The 25,489-nt window shown below is 34.8% G+C and overlaps 1 protein-coding gene across 2 annotated transcripts in view; it reads right to left on the reverse strand.

Annotated features, from left to right (window-relative positions):
• The window catches only part of Sf3b3 (splicing factor 3b subunit 3), a 300,761-nt gene that overhangs the window by 75,029 nt on the left and 200,243 nt on the right, over positions 1–25,489 (reverse strand). For both annotated transcript variants that reach the window (XM_090398423.1, XM_090398422.1), the window contains exon 22: positions 14,013–14,225. In XM_090398423.1, coding sequence (XP_090254549.1) covers positions 14,013–14,225 — 213 coding nt within the window. The remainder of the gene's footprint in view (positions 1–14,012; positions 14,226–25,489) is intronic.

The raw sequence follows: 25,489 nt of genomic DNA on the forward strand, positions 1-25,489 counted from the left end.
GAATTTGTCATCCTCAACTATGTTAGCTAATTTTTTTAAATATATTTATTGTACACCTATCCCAATAGTATTTTATCCTAACTAATATGTGACTGCATGTTTAGATGAATTCCACTGTAATGCATGTTTTTCTGTTCTTTAGTTTTCACATTTCATCATTATTGTTCTTCACTTACACTGAGATGTCTTACAATATGTAAGACATTCGTCTAATAACTAATATATATTTTTTACTGTGGCATACATGTGTTTATATAATTAAAGAAAAAAATTAGTAAAATAAACTGTCAGATATAACAGGACAAATAGGTCTGGTTGAAGAAGAATTAAAGAAGATGAAGAATGGAAAATCCCCTTTCATATATTCCCTGGATAGATGATGTGCTTGCTGAATTGATCAGAACTTCTGGTAGTTCAGGACTGAAATTGTGTGACATCTTTAGAATAATTTAGGAAAGAAGAAAGAAGGTGATACTTGATGACTGGACCAAGGGAATTATTATTCCAATATATGAAGGTGGTTTCAAGAAGGAAGTGTAGTAACTACAGAGGAATAACATAACATAACATTGTATCACTATGCAAAGAGTTATGAAAGAATACTGCCAACAAGCATAAGGAATAAAATAGAGGAAAATCAACTGTTGGTTTGATTTCCACTACAAAGAAAATGACAGAGAGAATGGGATTCATGGCATTTCTTGTTCTTGATATGGAAAATATCTTGGACTGAGTTCAACAGGAAAAAGTCTGGGAAAGCTTGGAAAAGACAGGCACAGGAAAAGAAAAAAGTTATGATCAAGAATATATGTGCCAAATGTAAGAGCTGTGCGAATACCGAATTTGGCAATTCAGAGTGGTTTCCACTTCATAATGAATTGTAAAAAAAAAAAAAAAGTGTCTTATCTCCATTGCTGTTTCATTTTGATAATGAACAGTGTCCTTGATACAATTAACAACCAGAAAGGAGACACATTTGTTTGCAGATGATGAATACAGAAGAATATGGAAAAATGGAACAGCGTCACACAGACAGCAAAGAACAGTGAAAGAATGATTTTAAATCATACCAAATGTCCAAGTTGATGGTGCTAGACTCAACAGATAAGTTTGAAGAGTGAGTCAAATATTTGCAAAGTGTACTTTCTAGTTATAGAAGTTTAGCTCAGGAGGTATTGAGATTTCGTTATGCTAAAGTTTTTTTTTTTTTTTGTTGTTAACAGTGTAAGGTTTTGATTAACAGAAATTACTTTTTGTCCATTTTTTGTTTTATGCAGAAAAGACATGATAAATTCAAGAAAAATCAAGAAATTATAGTCTTGTTTTAATCCGATACCTAAGCAAGAGGAAGTGTGCTTTGCATTATAGGATGCACACTAAGGCAATTAATGTCACGTCAACAGTCTTTATATACAAATAACATAGTCATGAAGGTAGTTCACACACAAACTTTGTTTGCATAGTTGGGCATAGGACTAAAACAATATAATTTATTTTCTATTATAATTTATTTGACAACCAAGTAAAACAAAAACTTTCTGCAACTTGATACATCCACATCTGGATTACCATGCTAAAATGGTCTCCTGGGTTTCTTGGGGATGAGAAAGTAGTGGAGAAGATTCAGAAGTGAGCGACCAAGATGGTGAGTGGTCTGCAGAATGCTCATTAAGATAGACTGAGGGTGTGTAAACTGCAGAAGTTGCTTAACAGGAGAAAAAGAGGGGATATGATAGAAACATTTAAGTGGCTTAAAGGATTTCATAGGATAGATGCAGAGGAAATGTTTCAGCACTTGGCTGGAAGGGCCAGAACAAGGGGTCATCCCTGGAAGTTGAAGAAAGATGTGGTTAGTAAGGGGGTGTGAGGACTAGATTTTTTGCTTGGAGAGCTGGGAATGAGTGGAATGGGTTGCCAAAGTCAGTTGTGACTGCTTTATCTTTTAATGGGTTCAAGGATATGATAGATTGTGTGGATAATTTGGGTCTCCCACAATGAGTCTTCGGACTTCATGGAGGCACCCATACAATAATAATAATAAATTAATATGTCTACAGGGGTATATTTAATTGTAAAGAGATTAGAGAATTCAGAGGAAAAAATTAATTAAAATTAAATATCAAAGAGGAAATTATAAGGAATTATCAATGCTGTTTTTATGGGGGGGGGGGTTAAATATGCTTCTAGGATAAAATTTTCTGGTTAAAGATCCACAAAAAGAAGCATGACTATCTCTGCAAATGAAGAATTTTTATCTAAGTGTTTTTCATCTGGAAAAGATTGATAGGTATTTTTTGCGATCATAATGTCTTATCATAATCAAATTCCTGACATGTACTCTCAAGGGATGTACAGGATATGATAGGACTACATGAAAAATTTACGTAATTACTAACTTCCTATCTACAATTTTCCTCCAAATCAGTCTGTTACTTGTCAAGACTCCAACATTATCATTATCAGATCTTATATTTCTATCATCTAAGGCACATTGTACCATATCAATCCACCTATATCTTGGTCTTTCTCTGGGTCAATTTCCTGCCAAACTGGCAGAGAACACTTGTTTTGCTAATGTTTCTTCGCCAATTCTGTTTAAGTGACCATACTACCTGAGATTAGCTCTGCTAACGCATTCTTGGATGCCGACAATGTCAAGTTCTTTCCTAATATCCTCATTTTTAATATGATATTGCCATTGATGCCATCTGTTCACAGTGTTAATCTTTCTCAGGACTCTCATATCAGCAGTCCCGTCTTTGGTGAAGTGTTTTACTTCTGACCCAGCTCTCAGATCCATAAGTTAAAACTGGTTTGAACACTGTCTTGTATACAGCTAATTTAGTGTTCCGACCAATTTCTCTCTTATTCCATATGAATTTATTCAATTGACTTCCTACCATACCAGCTTTGCTAATTCTGTTGTCTATTTCCATATTTAATTTACCATCTTCACTAAAAATCGTGCCTAAGTAGCTGAAATGTTTTACTTGTTCCACAGGTTCCCCGTTCACAACAACACAGTTGACATTTTCAATAATTCTACCTGTTTTCGTTATTTTTGTCTTTTTATTGCTGACCTTCATACCATATCTATTACAACAGCTATTCAATTTAGTCAGAGAATCTTGCAGACTTGTATTTAGAAGTATAACATCATCCGCATAAAGCAAAGAGCTGACATTAACATCTCCAATTTTGATATCATGTTTAATACCACTTTCCTTCATAATGTGATCCATATAGATAATGAATAACAGAGGGGATAATGTACATCCTTGTCTCACACCAGATTTAACATTAAACTATCTTCCTGTACATCCTTCAATTCTAACTGCTGACTTACAAACTCAAATAAAGACTAAGTATTGCTTGATATAATGTCCCATTGACACCATATACAATGAATAGCTTCTCTCTTGGCACCTTTTAATATGCCTTTTCCAGATCGACAAAACTTAAATACAGATCTTCGTTTTATTCCAATGCTTTCTCAACTATTTGTCGTAAAGTGAAGATCTGATCCTGACAGCCTCTATTTGGCTGAATCCAGCTTGTTCTTTGCCAAGCTTTTTTTCTTTATCTTTGCATTTTCTTTGCATAGATCTTGGCAGGAACACTCAGTAGGGAAATACCTTTGTAATTCTCACATTCAGTTTTATTTCCCTTTTTATATATGGGTACTATGAGAGCTCTACTCCAATCATCAGGAATTCGTCCCTCTGTCCAGGCTTTCTGAACTATGCAGTGCAGCCACTGTAAGACCTTTATACCACCTTACTTCAGCATTCCTGGTCGAATATCATCTAGTCCTGCTGCCTTTCCACATTTCAAGCATTTGATGGCTTTTTTTCTACTTCAAATATGGATATGTATTCCTGACTGCAGGCCTGGTCGGTGTTTTTTTACCACTGTGCTGTCATCACTGCTTGTTTCATTTAGCAATTTTTCGAAGTAATTACTCCATACTTCAAGGATATCATTTTCTCCTGTTTTCATGTCAACTTTATCATTTCTAACTCTTTTTACAGCATTCTTTCCTCCATTTCTAAGCTTCTTCAACAACCTCCAGAATATCTTACCACCTTCTTGATATTTATTTTCTATGTTCTTGCCAAAGTCCTCCCATGACTTTTGTTTAGCTAGTTTCACTTCCTATGTCCACCATGGAGTTCTGATTTTTCTATCCTTGCAGACAATCTCATCACATGCCTCTCTGACTGAATAAATCAGGGTTTTCTTCAAGGCTTGCCTCTGAATCTCCAAGGTTTGATTCCTGTTCTCAAACTCTTTCATTTTTTCTTCAATAATCTTTGTGTATTTTAGTCTACAGTTCACATCTGAGAGCTGCTCAACTTTTATTCGCTTTAAAACTTTCTTACATGTTATTCTTTTCAATATGAAATACAATTTTATCTTGCTCAAGACTAAATAGTGATCACTTCCAATTTCAAATCCTCTGAACACTCTGGTGTCCTGCACCAGGGAGAAAATATCACTATCAACAATAACATAGTCAATGAGACTTTTCTTATTCCTTGCCTCTTCTCTCCATGTGAATTTGTGCACATTTTTATGTTGGAACATGGTGTTAGTAATAACCAGTCCATATCCTGATCAGATATCCAACAGGTATTTGCCATTATTATTGGCTTTGCTCTTCTCTCTAAATTTTCCCAAAATATTTTTGTATGTCTGACAATCATTTCCTACTCTGCTATTTAGATCCCCAACAAGGACCAACTTTTCCTTTTTCATTATGTCAGTTGATTTTTCTAAAGCATCAAAAAATTCCTCCACTTCTACCTTAGTAGAACCTTCTGTGGGACCATGAACACAAATAAATCTCATTGTCCAATTCCCCATTCTGATATTTGCCCACATCGCTCTACTTGAGACTGCCTGCCATTCAAGAAGATTAGCCTCGTATTTTGTGTTGAATACTATGGCTACTCCTTCTTTTCCTTGATTGTCATTGCCTGAATATAACATTTTGTATTTATTGTTCAGAAAGATCTCACCAGTTTTGGTCTTTTTTGTTTCAGTCACCCCTATTATGTCGATCTGGTACTTATCTAATTCCTCAGCTAGCTCCATTTCTTTGCCATTCAGACTTCTTATGTTGATAGTACCGATCTTTAACTCTGGTGATGTTGAGTTGGGGTGTGCTTTCAGATTTGTTCCAGTAGCTGACTTTCGCCCTGGCAAAAACAACGGGGACCTTGTTTAACTGGGCGACGCCCCAGCCGGCATGAAATTTTGTCATGTCAAAGCTGCATAACTGAGAGGAGACCTCCACATAGCCTTTAAAGGAATGTGGAGAACCGACCAGGGCTTCTGACCCAATGTCCAATCCTCACCTTCTCGTGGTGCACCCTGTTGGGTATCTACCTGGATACTGAACAAACGACGATGGGCTGGCAATTTGGGATTTAGCCGATCAAATGGTATTCTTATTGGCTTAAACCAATATAGAAAATGATGGTACAACATGATAATGTCTTAATGATATGATAATGGGCATTGCACACACACACACAATGGTCATAAATGAAGGATGCAAGGAAGCTGGTTTGATGCAAACTATATTGAGATGTAAAGCAAAAGAGCAGGCTATCTCCACCATTATTCATCAAGTATATGGATTGCATTATGGCATTAAATCTGATATCAAAAATTGGAGAAATTAAATCAGGTTCTTTACTTTATACAGATATATTACCTTCCTAAATGAATCTGCAAATCTTTAGAACTAAACTGAATAACTGCTGTAACAATCAGCAGTTAAAAAAAGAAAAAATTAAAACTGAACTATAAAAGCAAGCATGAACATGGAAAGAATTACCAGCACTCTCAATGGCATATCGAGAAAACAAATAAAACCAGCTATTTTGTTCCAATTATTTAGTGAAAATGGCTTGCCATTTTCAATTTGTTAAAGATGAAAATAGATAAATGACAGAATAAGCAAGTTGGTGTGGTAGAGAGTTGCTGAATAAATTTATGTGGTATAAGAGAAAAATCATCCCAAATATATTAGCAGTATAACAAGATAGTGTTTACACCAATTTTATGGATCTAATAGTCAGGTTAAAAAAAAAAGCATTCTATACATAAGAGAGTTCTGAAGAATATTACAAGCATGGGTAGTTTGCTGGGATTAATTGATTGTACCATTGATATAATCAATTTTTAATATGATTATATCAATGGTATAATCACATTAAAATGTATATATTAAAAGGAATTTGATATTATCATTATTCAAGAATGTATGAAGAGAGCTCAACTTTGTGTATTGTCCACCTAAATAGAATTTGAGCGGAAAAGTTAATTTTAAGTCAATATGGCAGGAAAACCCAGAGAAAGACTAAGATCCAGTGGTCTGATATCGTTAGCAGCCTTAAGAAAACTAAAATGTAAGATATGATAATAACAGATTAATCTGCAAGAAAACGGTTGATAGGAAGCTAGTAATAATATAAACCTAATTGGATAGTACAAAATCATTACACATCTTTAGAGTATATATATATATCAAGTGGTGATTTTTTTATTTTCTATTTTCTATTTTTTTTATTTATCACACCTTTACACTTTGATTCACATTCATGTATTTTTTTCTATTTGGTCTTTCTCTATTCAGATTTCAATAAATCAGCTTTGACACACACACACACACACACACACACACACACACACACACACACACACAGTGGGTGGGTCAACAATTAGATAATCTAGATTGGTTTGGTTTATAGTTTATTTGGCACAAAAACTACAAAGGTCATACTGTGCCATAATAAAGGTTACAACATTAGCATTTACAGAAAATGGTAAACAATGTCTGTACAAGAATCTAGTTTCACAAAGCAGCATCTCTAGGTAAACAGAACTGCTGCAGAGGGCACAGCAACACACAAGGTTAGAGGTTATTACAGTAATGAAAAAATAGTTAACAATATAAGTTAATACATAATATATGAAACACTAAGCCAAGGAATGTAGTATCTACATATATGTAAAATTATAATAGACGCCTTTATAGCAGTACAAAAATAGGCAAAAAGGGATTATTATAAAATATGCATGGATGAAAATTAAATTTAGCAATGCAGTAGAAACAGAATATAAACAGAATTACTAGAAAGTACACAAATAGCTAAGATGTCCTACAGCACTACATAATTATTCGAAAAATAAAGTAGTAAATAAGATGCATACACAAAATGTATGTTAAGTGATGCAGTATCTACATATAAACAAAATTACTGCAGAAGTTTCAGCAGTACATAAATAGATAACTATAGGTTAACATATGTATATACAAAACAAGTCAAGGAAAGCAGTGTCTACATCTAGTAAGATTATAACAAATATTATTATACTAATACTTAAAGTCAGAAAGGAATTATTATGCAGCATTGATGCATAAAATTTAAGTTTAGCATTATGGTATTTACATATTAACAAAATTACAGTAGGGTGATATAAATATACAAGATCAAGGCCTATGGTAATACATAATTGGTCAGATTTAACCAAATGAATAATATATGTATAAAAGTTAAGTTAAGCAAAAAAAAGTATTTACATATAAACAAATTTATGGTCAAATGTGTTTGTACAAATTAATTCTTTCTAAAAAATTAAAAACATCATGTAATTTGCCTGAGTCTGCTAGCATTTCCCTGAGTGTATATGGCTCGGTTAGATAAATGAAATTTTCATTTCTCTCTCGTGTAAATTTTTGACAATCTACCAGAATATGATGAATAGTGAGATGTGTGTTGCATTTTTCACATATGGGAAGGTCATCAGCTCTCCATAAATGAGAATACATAAGGTGACTGTGACCTATGCAGAGCCTAGCAAGGACAACCTCCTCCCTTCTCTTTGTATGCTGACTAGAATGCCAGTGTTTAATTTCAGGTTTAATGTTATATAATTTGTTTGTTGATGTTTCTTGCCATGTTAACTCCCACTGAGCAATTAGCTTTGATCTTATAAGTTGTCTGTAGTCTGTATATGGAACTTTCAAATAGTATGTGGAGAAGGTATGGGCTGATTTAGCAGCTGCATCTGCAGCCTCATTTCCTTTGATTCCGATGTGGCTGGGAATCCAGCAGAACTGAACATCGAAATTAAGGATTTTCATTTTGTGAAGCAGGTGTAGCACTTCATGAAGTACTGGATGAGGATTATACATAGAAGAGGAGATAGCCTGTCAAGAGCTCAATGAGTCTGTATAAATTATACACTTTTGGTATCAGTTTTTTTTTATATGCACACGTGCAAGCTGAATGGCATGTAACTCTGCTGTATAATTACTGCAGTCTGGTGGGATCTGATTTGAGATAATAATGTCAGGAAACACAGCAGCACAGCCAACAGAGGTGTTAATTCTTGAACCATCAGTATAGATGGGTAAGAAATCAGTGTATGCTGCTCTGTGTGCATTAAACAATTGCAGGTAAATGGATGATGGGGTATAAGATTTCTGTAGCCGACAAAGTGAGAGGTTGCAGGATGGTGTGCAAACCTGCCATGGAGGAATGTCGTTATGTTTAGTGTCGCTAATGTTGTCAACATTTATACTAACAGCTTGCACAGTTTCTTTAATATGCATACCAAAAGGATGTATAGCAGTTTGATGTGTGTGATATTGAGCTTCCCAATGCAGAGAGAAGATACTATTCCATGTAGGGTGATCTGGGAGAGATTTTATTTTTAGGGCGTAATTAAGAGACAACTGTTTCTGTCAAAGTGATAGAGCCGGTTCATTTGCTTCTACATAGAGACTTAGAGTGGGCGAGGTGAGAAAGGCACCAGTAGCTATCAGTATACCCTGATGATGGATGGAATCCAACCATCGTAGGTTACTCTGTCTTGCCAAACTATAGACTTGGGACCCATAATCCAGCTTTGAACGTATAAGTGCATTATAAAGATGGAGCAATGAGGCTCGATCAGCACCCCACCAAGTAGAGGATAGAGTGCGAAGGAGGTTCAAAGTTATTTTGCACTTTTCTCTTAGTTGATAAATGTGTGCTAGAAATGCGAGTTTTCTGTCAAAAATGTTTATGTTTATGATCTTGGTGATGAGTGCGTTTACAACTGAAGTGTACACAGACACTTTTTTCTGTTGAAAACCTACACCCATTATTAAGAGCCAACGGAGAGACATGATCAATTGCTTGCTGAAGTTGTCTTTCAATTATCCTCATGTTACGTGAGTGAGTCATCAACAAATAGAGCATTGTGAAAAATTGTGAAGTCATCAACATATAGAGCATTGTCTACAGTGGGAGGAAGCTGTTCAATGATTGAGTTGATTTTAACAGCAAAAAGGGTTACACTTAAGACAGAGCTTTGGGGAACATCTTGTTCTTGAAGATGTGGTCGAGATAGCGTACTTCCCGCTCTGACTTGGAAAGTTTGCCTGGACAGAAAGTTTTTAATAAATATAGGCAGGTGTCCTTTGAGACCTAGGTTATAGAGGTCTTTTAATATGCCATATCTCCAGGTTGTGTCATAAGCTTTTTCCATGTCAAAAAAAACAGAGACAAGATGTTCTTTCTCGCTTCAGAAATGCATCTCTTATACAAATTTCTAACTGAACTAAATGGTCTAAAGTTGATCGATGTTTACGGAAACCCCATTGTGTATTGGAAAGAAGACTGTTGCTTTCTAAATACCAGAGAAGTCTGGCATTAACCATTTTCTCTAGTATCTTACAAAGACAGCTGGTCAGAGCAATGGGTAGATACTTATTTGATTGTGTTGGATCTTTTCCTGGTTTTGGGATAGCAATGACAACTGACTTATGCCAAGAATTTGGAAACTAGTCCTCTGCAAGTATTCTATTGTATAATAAGAGGAGAGAGGAAGATCCATAGAAGATGATGATAGATGTTTTATCATTTCATAATGGATGTCATCAGGTCCTATTGCACTAGGGTGAGATTGTAGGAGAGCTCTTTTTAGTTCCTCCTTGACAAATGGTTGATTATATGGCTGAAGAATGTTGGTAAAAAATGAAGCCTTTGTTTCTCTTACTGCTCTTTCAGTATTAAAAATTCCGGAGAATATGAAGCTGTTGCTGAGATTTTAGCAAAAGTTTCTCCCAAAATATTTACAATAGCTTTGGGATTAGCAAGAACACCTCCATTATAGTCTAAGGTGGACAAACAATGCGTACTATATCTGCCTTTCATTTTCCAGATTTTATCCCATACAATTTTTGGACTGGTCATTTGATTAATTGATGCAGTAAATTGGATCCATGGTTGTTTTTGACTCTGACATCTTACAAAATGTGCTTTGGCTCGAGCATGCTTGAAAGTTATTAAATTTGATGTGGTGGGGTATCTACGAAATATGCTCCATGCTCTGTGTTGATCTTTTTTGGCTGCCTGACATTCTGGGTTCCACCAAGGCTTTGGATAGACTGGAAATCGAGATGATGTTTTTGGGATGGAGGTTGTTGCTGCCTGGACAATGCATTCTGTTATATATTTTACAGCTTCATTGATAGGTGTTTGATTGATGGTATCAGCATTAAATTTTGCAAGATGAGAGAAAGTGTTCCAGTCAGCCTGGTCCATTTTCCATATAGGTATCTGTGTGGGTGAACATGGTTCCCGTGAAGACATTGGACAAAGAACAGGAAAGTGATCACTTTTCATATATGTTCTCTTCAACGTCCCACCATGAGCAGTGGAAGAATGGAAGGGGAACAGATTGTAAGATGAATTGCAGAATATGAGCAGGTAGGCATATGGAAGAAAGTATTCAGTTTATTATTTAGAAGGGAAAGGTTATTATTATCAAGAATTTTTTCAATGATTCGACCTCATCTATTAGTGTTGAGACTACCCCATAGAGTATTGTGACCGTTAAAGTCACCCATCAAAAGTATGGGTTCAGGCAGTTGCGAGATAAGGTTATTAAGATCAATTTCATTTAACTCAGCATTTGGTAGTAAATAAATTGAACATATTGTAATAAGGAATCCCACAGAGAAGCGAATCGCTACCGCTTCCAGAGAAGTATTAAGTTGGACCTGATGCAAAGGAGTATGATTGCCCACTACGATAGCTACTCCTCCATGAGCAGGACCATCTCCAGTTCTATCCTTACGTACAACAGTGAAATTCCTAAAGGTACGGTCCTCATTGGGTCTTAAGAAAGTTTCCTGTAGACAGAAACAGAAAGGTTTATGTTTCTGCAACAATATCTTGATATCGTCAATATTCTGGCAGATCCCACGACAGTTCCATTGTAAAAATTTTCCTATTGTTTTGATTTTATTGACTTGTCTAGTTTTCGAGAGGTTGAGGGCTTACCTTTGTCAGATTTATATTTATCCACTGTTTTAGGGAAGTATCGATGGCCAGTGTCCATCTCTTCCTCTGGTAGAGTGTTCAAAACATTAAATGTGTTAGGGTCAATTGGTATGCTTAGTTTGCTTTCAGTGGGTATCGAGGTATCTGTGCGAGTGTCTAGTGGTTTATCTTTGAGTCAAGTCTCCACCATAAATTTTTTGACAGATGAGTTTTCATTGAATGGGACCATTTTTGAAGTTGTCTCTGGAGTAAGGCCATAGGTCTTGTGATTAATGCACTCAACAGAGAAGCACTTGCGATCGTAAAGATCATATATGGTGAAATTATCAAATGGTGGAATAGACATACATGTTTGAGTTGCTGTTGGCACTTTTTTAATTGTTACTTTTTCAGCATAAGAGGATCGTAGAACAGGTGTAATGGTGGTTAGCTTTCTTTTTGTATCCTGATATGTTATGTTTTGTTCTGTTTTTATTTTTTGTATCTCTTTTTCATCTTTCTATTTCTGACATGCACGAGAATATGCTGGATGATCTCCCTGACAGTTGACACATTTAGCTTTTTTTTTCACAACAAGATTTGTTTTCATGTTCTTTACTACCACATCGAGCACAGGTAGTAGAACCACAACAGGCAGTTTGGGCATGTCCATATCTTTGACATTTAAAGCATCTCAGCGGGTTAGGGATGTACATTCTAACAGGACAGCTGAGATACCTTGCTTTTACAGATGTCGGAGGCCTAGGTGTATCAAAAGTAAGGATGATGTTCTTGGTTGAGACCAGGCGACCATCCCTGCATATCAGGATGCGCCTTACACCTGTCACTCCTTGATCTTTAAGCTCTGAACATATCTCCTCATCAGGAACCTCAAGGAGATCCCATTCTGATATCACTTCTCTACTGGAATTGAGTGTTCTGTGAGGTGTTACTGCAATTTGTATTCAACCCATTGTCGTTGCTCAGAATAATTTCTCGGAATGTTGTTTGCACATTGTTTCCATGAGGATATCACCAGAACGCAATTTCTTGACAGTTTTGGGAGGTCCTGCCAGTCCTTCTAAACTTTTTTGGATAAAGAAGGGTGACATTTTCCCAACTGGTTTTTCACCTGTTGCATGAATGATTAAAAAGGTTGGTACATTTTTGTTAGTATCCAATATCTTTTGTTTCTTACTTCTGTTTCCATATGCTGTGTCTATATTATCAGTACTTGGTTGGGACTTTGTTAGGGTCCCTGAAACATTTGAGGATGAAGAATTCATATTTAAGGAATTTTTAATTCGCTGCCAGAGCTCCCCACCCACCACAGAGCCACACATGGACGCCCACTACCCGGCAAGCAAAGACTGCGCTCAGGAGTGGAACGCCAGGGCTACCCTGGATGCTATACTGGCACTGCAGCAGGTCTAGGATCCTGACCCTGGGCTGAGAGACTTACTGCAACACCGTTGACCCTTGCAGGCAAGCCCACTAGCCGACTGATCCTGGCTGGGCCATCCAGGACCACCCGTCTTGCTGAAGCAGGGACCAAAGTAGTGCAAGACTACCAGGATCCCCCTTTCCGGACGTCCACGGGTCGCACCGCATGGCAAACACGGCAGCAGGGCATTGGATCCCAGTGATGGTGGTCTGGAAAAAAGATAGTGAAAAGGACTCAGGAGAAGTAGAGCAAAGAATATGGGAAGAAAAGCAAAGAAATAGAGTTAGAATGAAAAGGGCCAGTACCATCACTGGAAGGTCCCCTCCACCACGAACAGGTGCCCCACATGGGGGGGGGGGAGATAATCTAGAAACTCTGCTCTAGAGACCTAAGAAAACTTTTTTCAATTCAAGTCTTCTGATAAGTAGGGTGTTGGTTCATTAGAATAAAATTCGCCTACAAAAAAAAAAAAACTAATAATTAAAACTGGATTGAAACTCCATTTGCTGTTGGAGAGCATATATGCTATCTACATGGCTAATCAGGATGGTTATGATGATGATGATTATACAAATATAATATACAAAGTCTTTCAAGAGGAACTGTAATGACTAGTATATTAACAAAGATTAAATCTTTATCCTAGTCAATTCTCTTCACCATACATTTGCTAAGAATACGTTCTGTTCTCTTGCAATCATTTTCAATTGGAGAAATTATAAGGTATAGCTGCCTTGTGTCTACTGGTCTATTGTAATGTAAGTACAGACATCACAACCTGTGAAAAGTTTTTTTTTCTACACCTTTTTATTTTAACCCATGAATGTATTTTTTTATTCTATTTAGTTTTCTCATTCTCATCTCAATAATGCTTTATTGCTTACTTTTCATTAGCCTGTACCAAGCTATTCTGAAAGTGGTTATCATAGAACTGCAAAGGTTAGCTGTACAATGGCTAATCAGGATGGCTATAATGATGATGATTAATAATTTCATGATAAACCTATTTAGTAAACTTTGTGATTTATTTCCTGCACTATTCTCATGGGAAAAAAAAATGGTATCTGTCACAGATTGTTTTGCCTAGTTATTATATAAACAAAATATGCACACTATGTTCATTATTCATGTGATTTATTAAAAAAAAAGTCACAGTTATTAAAGTGCATAAAGGAGGAATTACAGCAATTAGAAAAAATGCTGTTAATTTTAAAGACTACTAAACTTTTAAGTATACTTACTGCTGATATGTTGCCAAATTTATCAGCTCCTGCAACAGTGTCACAGTCTAACAAAGATGCAGTAGTTATCCATCGTGGATTTGTATCATCTGCAAATATCAGTAGTTGATTTTCTTGTCGTTTGTAGCGAAGGTAAAAAAAGCTTTCCTGGACATCACTGATAGTTACACGGTTACCAACTGCATGAATAGTAACTATGAAGTTTGGAACGTGCTGAAATGAAGCAATAAAACAGATATAATTAAATACACAAAAAAAGACCAAATATGTTTTAAAAAATCAAACAGCTATTTTTTTTATTACGCCATATTAGATCTTAAATCAACAATAAGTGTGTAATTAAGAGATAAAAAAAAGACATAAATCAAAAGCAATTGGGGAGGAGGGGAATCATAACTATATAAAGTCATTTTTACTACTGGATGAAATAAAAAAAAATCCACTAAAACAGAATTGTAAGGAACAGTATCAGAATCAGTTATGATCCTTTTATGATGTGTAAAAAACTTTGTTCACTTCACAAGGTATGGTAGAAAAGTTATGAGACTGCTCACATTATTAGTATGTGAGATATCCTCACATTCAGGCATGGTTTTTCTTTCAAGCATAATGTCTTTCAGGTGTTATAAATTTTTTTTTCTTTTTTCAAGATAGATTTTGCTTTGAGACCAAATCCACCAAATTTAAGCATCCCAAACACCCAAGAAATCACAAAGGATGATGTTGAGAATATAAGGTCATCAACATTTCTTTGGTTTATGTGCTGTGGCAAACTATGGAAATTTTAACAAAGGGTTCGCATCATCGAGCAAAAAAAAAAGCCTTATTTCATACAAAAACTTTTATTAATACAGCTTGTGTACAAATTCCAATAAAAAAGTATAAGGACAATCAACCTCTAAAGGTTATAATTTTAAACAAATATTTCATGATCTAAACATGAAATATTTGCACACAATCAACTGTGTTAATTTATCTTACATAAGAAAAACATTTTTTAACTATCAAAATATAATAAGAATGAAATCTTTTATAAAACATTTGATGGGCTACTGGTTTTACCATACAATTGGCTACCAGAAGGGAGAAGGGTAAAGATAGGCCATGTGCTTATTTTATTTTCAAACTTGGGCACATTCGTTATTTAGGAGTTGAAACAATAATTCCAAATAATCTACATTGCCGAATAGACTAATTTTTGTTAGGTTACAGTACGAGTTTGTCGCTTAATATGTTTGAAAAAATAAAAAAGTAAACAAGAACAAGGTGCTCGCAAATTTGAGAAAAATTTAACAAAGGGCTCGCACAGGCCCCTTATAGCTGTATGTAGTTGTGTAATCTGACTTGAAACAAAAATTTTGACAAACTTTGGTCTTTTTTATCTGAATTGTATACTGCCAATGAGACTTGTCTCTGTGTAAAAATTCACCAGTAACAGTTCCTTTCGGAAGCATCCACTGTTGAAGAATTGTGACTTTGAAAAAAAACAGAGTAGAAGAGAGTATTTCCAAACCACTTGGCTGTTGTTTGATTCAGTCAGAGTGTCTAATCTGAGACTCATCAGGTAATTATTATGGATGATAAAAAATCAGTTTTGTTTGACAAAAGTCAAATTTCACTAGTGAACTGCCATGCACATTTCATTCATCACTGAGAACATGTAAAATTATCTACACACAGTTGTTTCATATTTAATCTGACATAACAATGTAATGAATCCAATGATGCATTTAAGCTGGCAGACAATTCCTGTAATGATAATAATCTATCTTTGCTCAAGAAATAATCAGGAAATAAAATGCTTCCAGTACTTGAATAAATAATGTTGCTATAGCTACTGCTTGTAGTCCACAGGCATTTAATGACTTCGCTGTTTCTTGACCACTTTTTCTGGGTTTCACACAAAAATCTATAGCATATCTTAAAATGCACAAAATATCATTGCCAATGAAAGAGATAAAGCTCCTACAGCCCTGTGACAGAGAGCGAGAGAGAAATAATGTCAGGTCTTACACTGAGGTATACAAACCTGATAGAGCCATTCAGACTAACTGCAATACAAGAACACAGCAACAGCAGACTAAGCAGAAGGGGAACCTCTAAATGTATTGGTCTTCATTCCACCGGAGTTAACTTCCTCAGCTGTCATGTATTATTTATTTGCTGCACTAACATTCTCACATTATGCACAAGCATCTTCTAAAATGAAATTATCAGTGTCTTTTTTTTTTGTAAAAAAAAAGCACCAGCATTCATTCTTTGCTAGTAGGGAAAACTGGAGATTTAATGGATACGAAAAGAAAACTAAAAAAGGTATTAAAAAATAACCAGATTTTAGCTCGCAGATCATTTTTTATTAACACTTGATGTATTTATGTCTATATGGCTAGCATAAACACAAGCAAAAAATAACAAAAAAAAAAATAATCAAATTTTTCCCAATAGCCATTATTTCTATAAACTGAAAAAGACTGGAAGGACAGTTTAATTACACATATTATGAGGCATGTTATGCAGTCTCTTACATAGTTTTGTAAACTCTGTATGTGATTGCTGGCATAGGAGAGGTCTTGATGTTACATATGACATGCCTAATAACAAATGTGATTGAAAGAGCTGGTAGACAGAAGGAGGGGTGGAATGTGTAACTAATCTGCACAAGGAGAAGTTGCATGATGGAATGCAGTTGTGGCACAGTGCTAGTGTATTTAGTGACATCTATGCAATGTTAACTGCCCTGATTTTCTTGTATAATGAGACCTTATGGAGGACCATAATTATAAAATCATGCATGTACCCAGTAAAAATTTATTGTGTTGTACAACTACTTTTGTCGTATATAATGTAAGACATCACCATAAGACGAATAACAGTAAGGAATTGAAAACAGTAGAGTATATGCACATTAGATTCTGTCTATACATATAGTAGCGAGCTCTTAGAGACTATTAGGTGGAAATTAAAATTAAAATAATTTACATTTAAGAATTAAGTTTAAAAATACATTTATAAACTTCATTTATATACAATTAGGATTTCCTATACTTTAGGAAAGGAAGTAATTACAATTGAGCTTTAGTCGATGAAGTAGGGCTTCAGCACTTTCTTTGAATAAACATTTATATTTATATACTCAGGTCTCTTTTTTATGCAGTTTTGAAGTTATGCGGTGCATAACTTCAAAACTTACGTACCGCTATACATAATGAACAGCGTGTTGCAGCACATTCTGGTGTAACGTGCAAGCAGTGAGTGTCTGTAAAGTTTAATTTTGCATGTGAGTAAGTGTTTGTCTTTTCATTATTCGTAAGTCTAAAATATGTTAATTTTTATTTTAAAGATTTAATTTGACCCAATGGAGGAAAAAAAGCACCAAAGAAAAGCAATTTCTTTGGAAATAAAATGCAATTTTAGATCGCTTAGCAAAAGGAGAGGGATCTACGGCGATTGGTAAACATTTTAATTTAGGGGAATCTACTATAAGAGCAATTAAAAAGAATGAAGTCACAATAAGAAAATCTGTCATTTCTGGCACAAAACTAAGTGCCAAATTATCATTGTACTCAAGAGATGCTTTATTAGAAAAAATGGAACAAGCACTTGTAATTTGGATGGAAGAATTAACTCAAAGAAGAATTCCTATAAGTGGTTAGATAATTAAACAAAAAGCTGTTCAGTTTTATGAACAGATGAAGGAATTTGAGCCATCTCCTTCCGCTTCCCAGGCCGACAAAGAATTTTCAGCTAGCAAAGGATGGCTAACCAGGTTTTTAAAAAGGAATGCACTTCATAATGTGATGATTACAGGCGAGGTTGCAGCAGCAGATGAAAAAGCAGCCAAAAATTTTCAAGAGAAGCTATCCAAAATTATTGAAGATGGTGGATATTGTCCCGTTCAAGTGTTTAATGCTGACAAAACATGATTGTTTTGTTAGCATTAAATTATGAGTGCTCGTAATTTGGATAGAAGAATTAACTCAAAGAAGAATTCCTATAAGTGGTTAGATAATTAAAGCTAGATAATTAAACAAAAAACTGTTCAGTTTTATGAACAGATGAAGGAATCTGAGCCATCTACTTCCGCTTCCCAGGCTGATAAAGAAGTTTCGGCTAGCAAAGGATGGCTAACCGGGTTTTTAAAAAGGAATGCACTCCATAACGTGAAGATTACAGGCAATGTTGCAGCAACAAATGAAAAAGCAGCCAAAAATTTTCAAGAGAAGTTAGCCAAAATTATTGAAGATGATGGATATCATCCTAATCAAGAGTTTAACGTTGACAAACATGATTGTTTTGGAAGAAAATGCCTAGTCGAACTTACATCGCAAAGTCTGAGAAAAAAGCAAGTGGGTTTAAAGCAAGCAAAGATCGAGTAACATTGTTAATTTGTAGCAATTCAATCACGAGATTGAATGTTGAAACCCCTCCTAGATCGATCTCTAAGACCACGTGCTCTTAAAGGTAAAGATCTAAAACAGCTGCCGGTACACTGGATGACTAATACAAAGGCCTGGGTAAAAACTGCTGTATTTACTGAATGGTTCAATAATTGCTTTGTACCAGAAGTGGAAACATATATGAAGCAAAAAGCTCTCGATTTTAAAGTTTTATTAATTATTGACAATCCACCAAGTCATCTGCATTTAGAACATCCAAATGTGCAGGTAGTGTTTTTTCCACCCAATACAACAAGCATTATTCAGCCATTAGATCAAAGCATAATTGCAAATTTTAAAAAATATTACGTTAAGCACACTTTTCAATTTATATTGGATAAACTAGAAAATGAATCATTAACAGTAACTGACATTTGGAAAAAATTTTCTATTTTGGACTGCTTAAATCATGTTGCATCTGCTATCGCTGAAATAAGACCACAAACTTTAAATGCCTGCTGGAAAGCAGTTTGGCCTGCTTTCCAGCAGGCATTTAAGGTTTGCGCTGAAATCATTACTTTGGCACATGAAATTGGTGGAGAAGGTTTTGATTTTAGCCAGAATGATGTAGACGAATTGCTTGTAGATAATGCCTTAAGTGACGATGATATAATTGGATATCGATTAACTTTAGATATCGTCGAAGATCCAAAAAATGATAATAAAGTGGAAGAAAAACTGTCCCCCCCCCCAATGCAAATATAATTCGATAAGGTCTTGAACTGTGCAATAAATTGGAAAATCATTTTCTTGTTAATGACACAAATTCTGAACGAGTCTTTAAATTCCAACGTGAGATGAAGAATTGTATTGTCTGGATATCGTGAGCTGTATAAAAAATTAATAAAATCATCATTGCAAAGTTTAATCACCAATTACATTGTCAGAAGAAAAAAGTCAGCACAGAACGAGTGTAAAGCTAACTTGTTTGTGAATAACCATTGCCTTTACCATAAAGATCTGATGCGCTGACTATCTCTTCTGGTGATGAAAGTGATTTCGCACCAGTTCGCAAACATTGCCGAATATTGTCTAAAAGCGATAATTCTGATGAAAAAATGTAAAAAAAAGTGTCACTTTTCAATAAAATTAAATGAATAAAGCTTTAAAACAAATTTAGGTATTCTTATAAACTTTTTTATGCAATTTTAGATTTATTTTAATTCATTGCTTTGGTTTTATGTGGTTTTAGAAAATTATGGAAAGTATCCCTAACTTTTCAACGTAAGTTAGGTCTTTTTTGTGCCATTTTTTATATGCAGTTTTCTATGGAACATATCTACCGCATAAAAAGAAACCCAACTGTATATAGATCTATGTAATAGCTTGGTGTTTATCCATTGGATCCTGTGGCCAGTGTTTTCAATACCATATTGTACTAGGCCAGATTTGAGGTTTGATAAGTAGATCTGGTCTCGATGTTCAGAAATACATTTATTGACTGATCTTCCTGTTTATCCAGAGTGAGACAAGTTAAATGAACATGGTACTTGGTATATACCAGGCAATAGCATCATTGGTGAAAGTTTGTCTTTTGGAGAAGGTAGCAGATTGTGAATTTGATTGATGGGTGTTTAGATAGCAATGAGCTTGTATTTTTTCCTAATCTTTGTCAAATGTTCAAAGATGCTTTTGATATAAGATATGGGAATTCTATGGACATCATGCCTGAGTTGCTGTACCAGAGAGCTGTTGATTATTTTTTGCATTACTGTTGGGTTCTACAACCCAAGAATAAATGGATACCCATTTAGTAAAGCTGTCTGTTTGATAGTTTGAAGTTCTTGTTTGAGAAATCCTTTGGAGGAACAAATTATGTGTGCTCTAGACACTGATTTTATAATACTGTACTTTTGAGATGGATGGTGAGAGCTGATGTATTATGTATATAGTGTCATGTAAAAGCTAGTTTTCTGTAGAAAGAAACAGAAAGTGATCCATAAAGTTTCTGTTTGATGTCTTTATCTAGAAAGGAAATTCTTCTTGACAATTCTTTTTCTGGTGTGAATTTAATTTACAGATGTAAGTTGTTGATTTTTTGTAGAAATGAATGGAGTTGTGTGTGATTGCAAACAGCAAAAACGTCACCTAGATAGTGAAGTCAAATCAACAGTTTCTTCTATTTTATGTAAGATTTGTAATAATCAGCTCCCTCGTCTCTCAGGTACTGAGAGAGGAGGTAGAATGGATAAGGGTAGCAAGTTTCCAGTGGATCTTAGAAACTGTGTGGAGGTTGTACTTATTCAAAGACTTGGCTATTTTTTCCAATATGCCCTAGACATAGGGAATGGTGATGGAATTTCTGAAATCCTTCAGGATTTCATCCCCAATGGAAACCAGCTACCTTTATCCATTCTAACAAAAATCAGCTCCCTCCTCTCTCAGTGCCTGGAGTATATAAAGTGCCCTGCTCCTGTAAGTTGGCTTATTTCGGACAGACAGGGTAGATCAGCCATGATTCTTTTAGATGAACACATATCTTACATCTGTGATCAATTCGGCTTTGCGGACCATGTATTAGACACTATTCACAGGATCTTCTGATGAAAATACCATGCTCCAGCATAGTAAATTCAAAAAGGAAAGATGACTGTTTTTGGAATCTAAAATGGCACTTAGAAATCAACGTAATTTAAACAAATACATATGCATAAACTTCCCAAAATTTGGGAAACAATAATTTTCAGAGGTCCCAGTTTACATCCTAGGTTACCTACAAATACTCAGAGGGTGCACCACCTAGATAGGACTTTAGAGTCACATACGTGTTTCATTAAGTATTGTGGTGTCTTTGTATATGTGTTACAGGTGTTATTTATACTCCCTGAAGATATCTCAGTGACTGAGATGAAATATTGGAAGCATTAAAATTAGTTTTTAATCCTTTCCTAGTGCTGTCAATATTCCATTAAGAATCCAACATGATGTCCTCCTAGTATTTAAGCCTTAATACAAAGAATGACAAAAGATGGTAGTCATCTCCACAGAGTGAATTACTCACACATGGAAGAAGTTATTCTGTTATTGAGTTAACTAGGATAGCAAATAGTGTGATACCTAACACAGAAACTTGTGGGACACTGCCCTCTTTTAGAAGGGGCTGGGAGAGGCTTCCTCTAAAATGAAAGTCTTTCGATATGTCAACCTCCATTATATGTTTTTCTGGTCAAGAAAACTGACAAATACCTGCCCGTGTTTTAGGAAATATCTCTAATGGATGCTTCCAGTGGGATTAAATGATTTGGTGAAGAATATTTTTTTAAGAAGCCAGGCTGTGTCTTAGAAAAAAGGTCGCTGCTGTCTAGAAACCATAAAGATGAGAGCTAACCATTTTTTTAAGATGATTACTAGTGAAAACCATGTAAAAAAGTAAAACACTTTTAATAAAATACATGACTAGTTTCTTACAGCTCTATTAGGTACTTTGAGACAAAACACAAAGAGGTTTTTACAAAGACTTTTCTGAATTACAAACTATCATTTTTTAATTTATTCAACATATTACAGATGTTGAATATAGGAATAAGATATCATGAGCTTGGCTCATTGTTACAAGATATAGTATACCTTGCTAATTCCTTAATATGTAGATCCTTATATGTGCCATCCAGAGATGATTTAAGATTAAGCCTTGATTGTTGTTACACTGGGTTGGACATTGTATCATTTGCTAGCCTGCTTAAATTTGCATAACATATTAAATTCTATGTATGTCATTTTAGTCAGTTGCCAATTAACTTGATGGTTTTTGTTGGACAGACTGCCCTGTCTGTCCAATGTAACAAATTCAGTGATACTTCAACATGAATAATAGCAAGTGCTATAGAAATTTGAACATGGAAATGTTTAAGGCACTGGTTGTAGATGATTTTAAAGCTTGGGATGTATGTCAGAGGACTTCATGGTTTGTCAAATGAGTAGGATGAATGGAGAATACTATTGTCTGCAAAGCTATAGACAGGATTAGTGATGTTTGAGAGGAGGTAATTTTTGTAATTGTATAGGAGAAAGAGAGTAGGCGATAAGACAAAGTCTTGAAGCACTCCTGCATTAGTAGGTGAAGCTCAAAAAGAGGAAGCCATCTCCTACGACCTGCAATGAATGAACAGAGAGAAAGATGGTTATCCAATTATAGTGGGTGGCAGGTAGACCAAAGGATGGTGATTTGTTTAGCAGGATCCCTATGCCAGACATGTCAAGGGTTGTGGAAATGTCAAGAGCAACAGCACAAGTTTCTTTTAACCTTTCCATGGCATCTTCCAGTGGAGGGTGATGTAAGTTGATTAATCAGTAGGCTTCTAGGTAGAGATTAACTTAATAATTAAACCAATGGACTCATCAAGATGAAGCAAAAAAGTACATTCTGATGTAAATGTGATAACAGCTGATATTTCACATTATCAGCCATGCTTATTATTCAATGTTTAATTGCATCACTAGAAAGGAGCACTTTCACAATAACATTTTTTTTTGTTCTCCAAATGTAATTTTTGCTATTATTTTTCAGCAGGCTTGATAGTTTTCTGTTATAGTATGATCCTTCATGTTCTTAGTCATCAGTATTGATACTCTGAAGCCTGTATAGCAGTGGCATTTTCTCCACCACAAGTGATGAAATGAACATTTCTATTGCCAGTTAGCTCTTTCAATTTGTTTTGGAAAAACTGCAGATGCTTATGTCAAGAATTTCTTTGCAGTCCTCGTTTCTGCCAAAAGAATAGCCATTTGCATTAAGCACATTTTGTTTTGATTTTTCATTGTTTCCTCACTAGTTTTCACGTTTTTCTACTAATAATTTCAAAAACTTTACAAGATTTGCATTCCTAAATATCATTTTTAATACAGCATTCTCTACAAAATATAACTTTTTTTTAATTGACTAACCTTGTATGCCAGTTAATATGATTGGCAATCAATTTTTTTTTTATTTATTTATTAAGTCATTACAATGACTGTATATATGGAAATGCTTATTCCTCACAAAAATCAGAAGTGACCATTCCGGACTACACTTCACGAAGGCAGTAAGACAGACTACATTTCTTGCATGGTGAGATATATAGGGTGTGGTAAAACATTATAATATTATTATGTTGAAATCAAACGAATTTTGTAAAAGACTTTTTTTAATATATTCCAAACCATACTACCTGAAAATTTATAAGCTAAGATAAAAAAAAAAATATATATATATATATATATTTACTAATAAAAATCTCCTGCAGTCCATACTTTGAGAAAGGCTGTGAGAGGATGCTGGACAATGAGAAGGTTGATGGTGTCTGGACAGAAAAATATTTTCAAAGAATGATATCTCTTCTCTCAGAAAAAGTTACAACCAAACTTGCTAAGATATATGCGAAATCTAAATCAATATCATTAATTTTGTTAATGAAATCCTTCAAATTATTGATGCAGGAAGATGTTTTTCCTATATGTGAAGTTAGTAATTTAGCTAAATGTTTGGGGATTTATAGGAGAATCCACAATTGGTCTTAACAAAATACCTTATGAAGTCTAGGTGCACTATATAACTGTGGAATGACTATTATATAGTTTAGATGTAATTTCTTCAAGTCAATTACAAAAGTTCCTGATTAAATCATTTGTTTTATTATGAGTGGGGTTTCTCTAAGCATTGAGCAGTTCCCTCATCTTATTTTTGCACATACTGGAATCAAGAATAATGACTGTCGTGCCCTATGTCAGCTTTTAATACCAAAATGTTGCTATTTATTTCCTTATAATCTTTACTTTTTGTTTTAGATCTCGTTAAGACCATGTATTGACAAAAGCATAAATATAACATGAATCATATTATATACTATCTTCATATAAAATATAAAAAATAATATATAAAACTTTATTACTCCATCATTAATGATGAAGAATTTCAAGTTTAACTTCAAATAAAAGTTTTCAAAACTTTTTCTTTTAAATGGAGTACACATTCCGTAATTCACTTGGCCAATATATGTCTGCTAATTATGCATATCCTTCTAGCCATTTGGAAAACTCGGATTTTCAATGGCTAGAAGATGGCAGAGGAAGAGGAGAGGAAGCAAGCTGCTGATTTAGTTCAATACCATTCAGAGGAACTAAAGTAACTCAGCATTTGATTCGTGACATATAAATTTTAAGTTTTAAAAGAGGTATACTGTGAGTAGACATATCAATACAAAATTAATAACGGAAAACTCATGTACAAAGATTATTTAATAGCATAATTTTCGCCTGTGTGTCACAGGCATCTTCAGTACATATCAAGCACAAATTAAACAATAACTGACAATTCCAAAAAGCGCCACCTAAGTAGCTGGTGTAAGATAACTAAAATGGTCAATAAATTTCCTAAAAATCTATGAAAGATTAGCTGATTTGTAAAGTACTATCTCCCATAAAGGGGATAGACGTAAGCCGTTGGATCTGTTTAAGTTAGGAGAATGAAGTAAAGTTTCACATGTTTCTTTATAAAGGCGTTCCATGAGGAACCGACTTTAGTGAAGGACTCTTGTCTTTCTCCAATGAACTCTATGTCTAGCGAAGATGGCATGTTCTGCAAATCCAGACTTTTCAGGTTTAAAGTATTCAATATAAGACTGGTGCTCTTCTAGCCGAATAGCGGCAGATCTTAAAACCACTGAATATTTTTGTTGCCTTTTGACAGTTTAGAAAAATCTCCACCTTTCTCACTTCTCCTAAGGACAAGCTTCCACATCTTAATTATCCAGGTGTCTACTTGATTCCGTGCTCTTGTGGATTATCTTATTTTGGACAAACAGCAAGATCTACCTCTATTCGGCTAGAAGAACACCAATCTTATATTGAATACTTTAAGCCTGAAAAGTCTGGACTTGCAGAACATGCCATCTTCACTAGACATAGAGTTCATTGGAGAAAGACAAGAGTCCTTCACTAAAGTCGGTTCCTCATGGAACGCCTTTATAAAGAAACATATGAAACTTTACTTCATTCTCCTAACTTAAACAGATCTGACGGCTTACATCTATTCCCTTTATGGGAGATAGTACTTTACAAATC

The sequence above is a fragment of the Typopeltis vanoorti genome, chromosome 9 (assembly GCF_054136105.1).
Source record: "Typopeltis vanoorti isolate ZY-2024b chromosome 9, IOZ_Tvanoo_1.0, whole genome shotgun sequence".
Taxonomy (NCBI): Eukaryota; Metazoa; Arthropoda; class Arachnida; order Uropygi; family Thelyphonidae; genus Typopeltis; species Typopeltis vanoorti.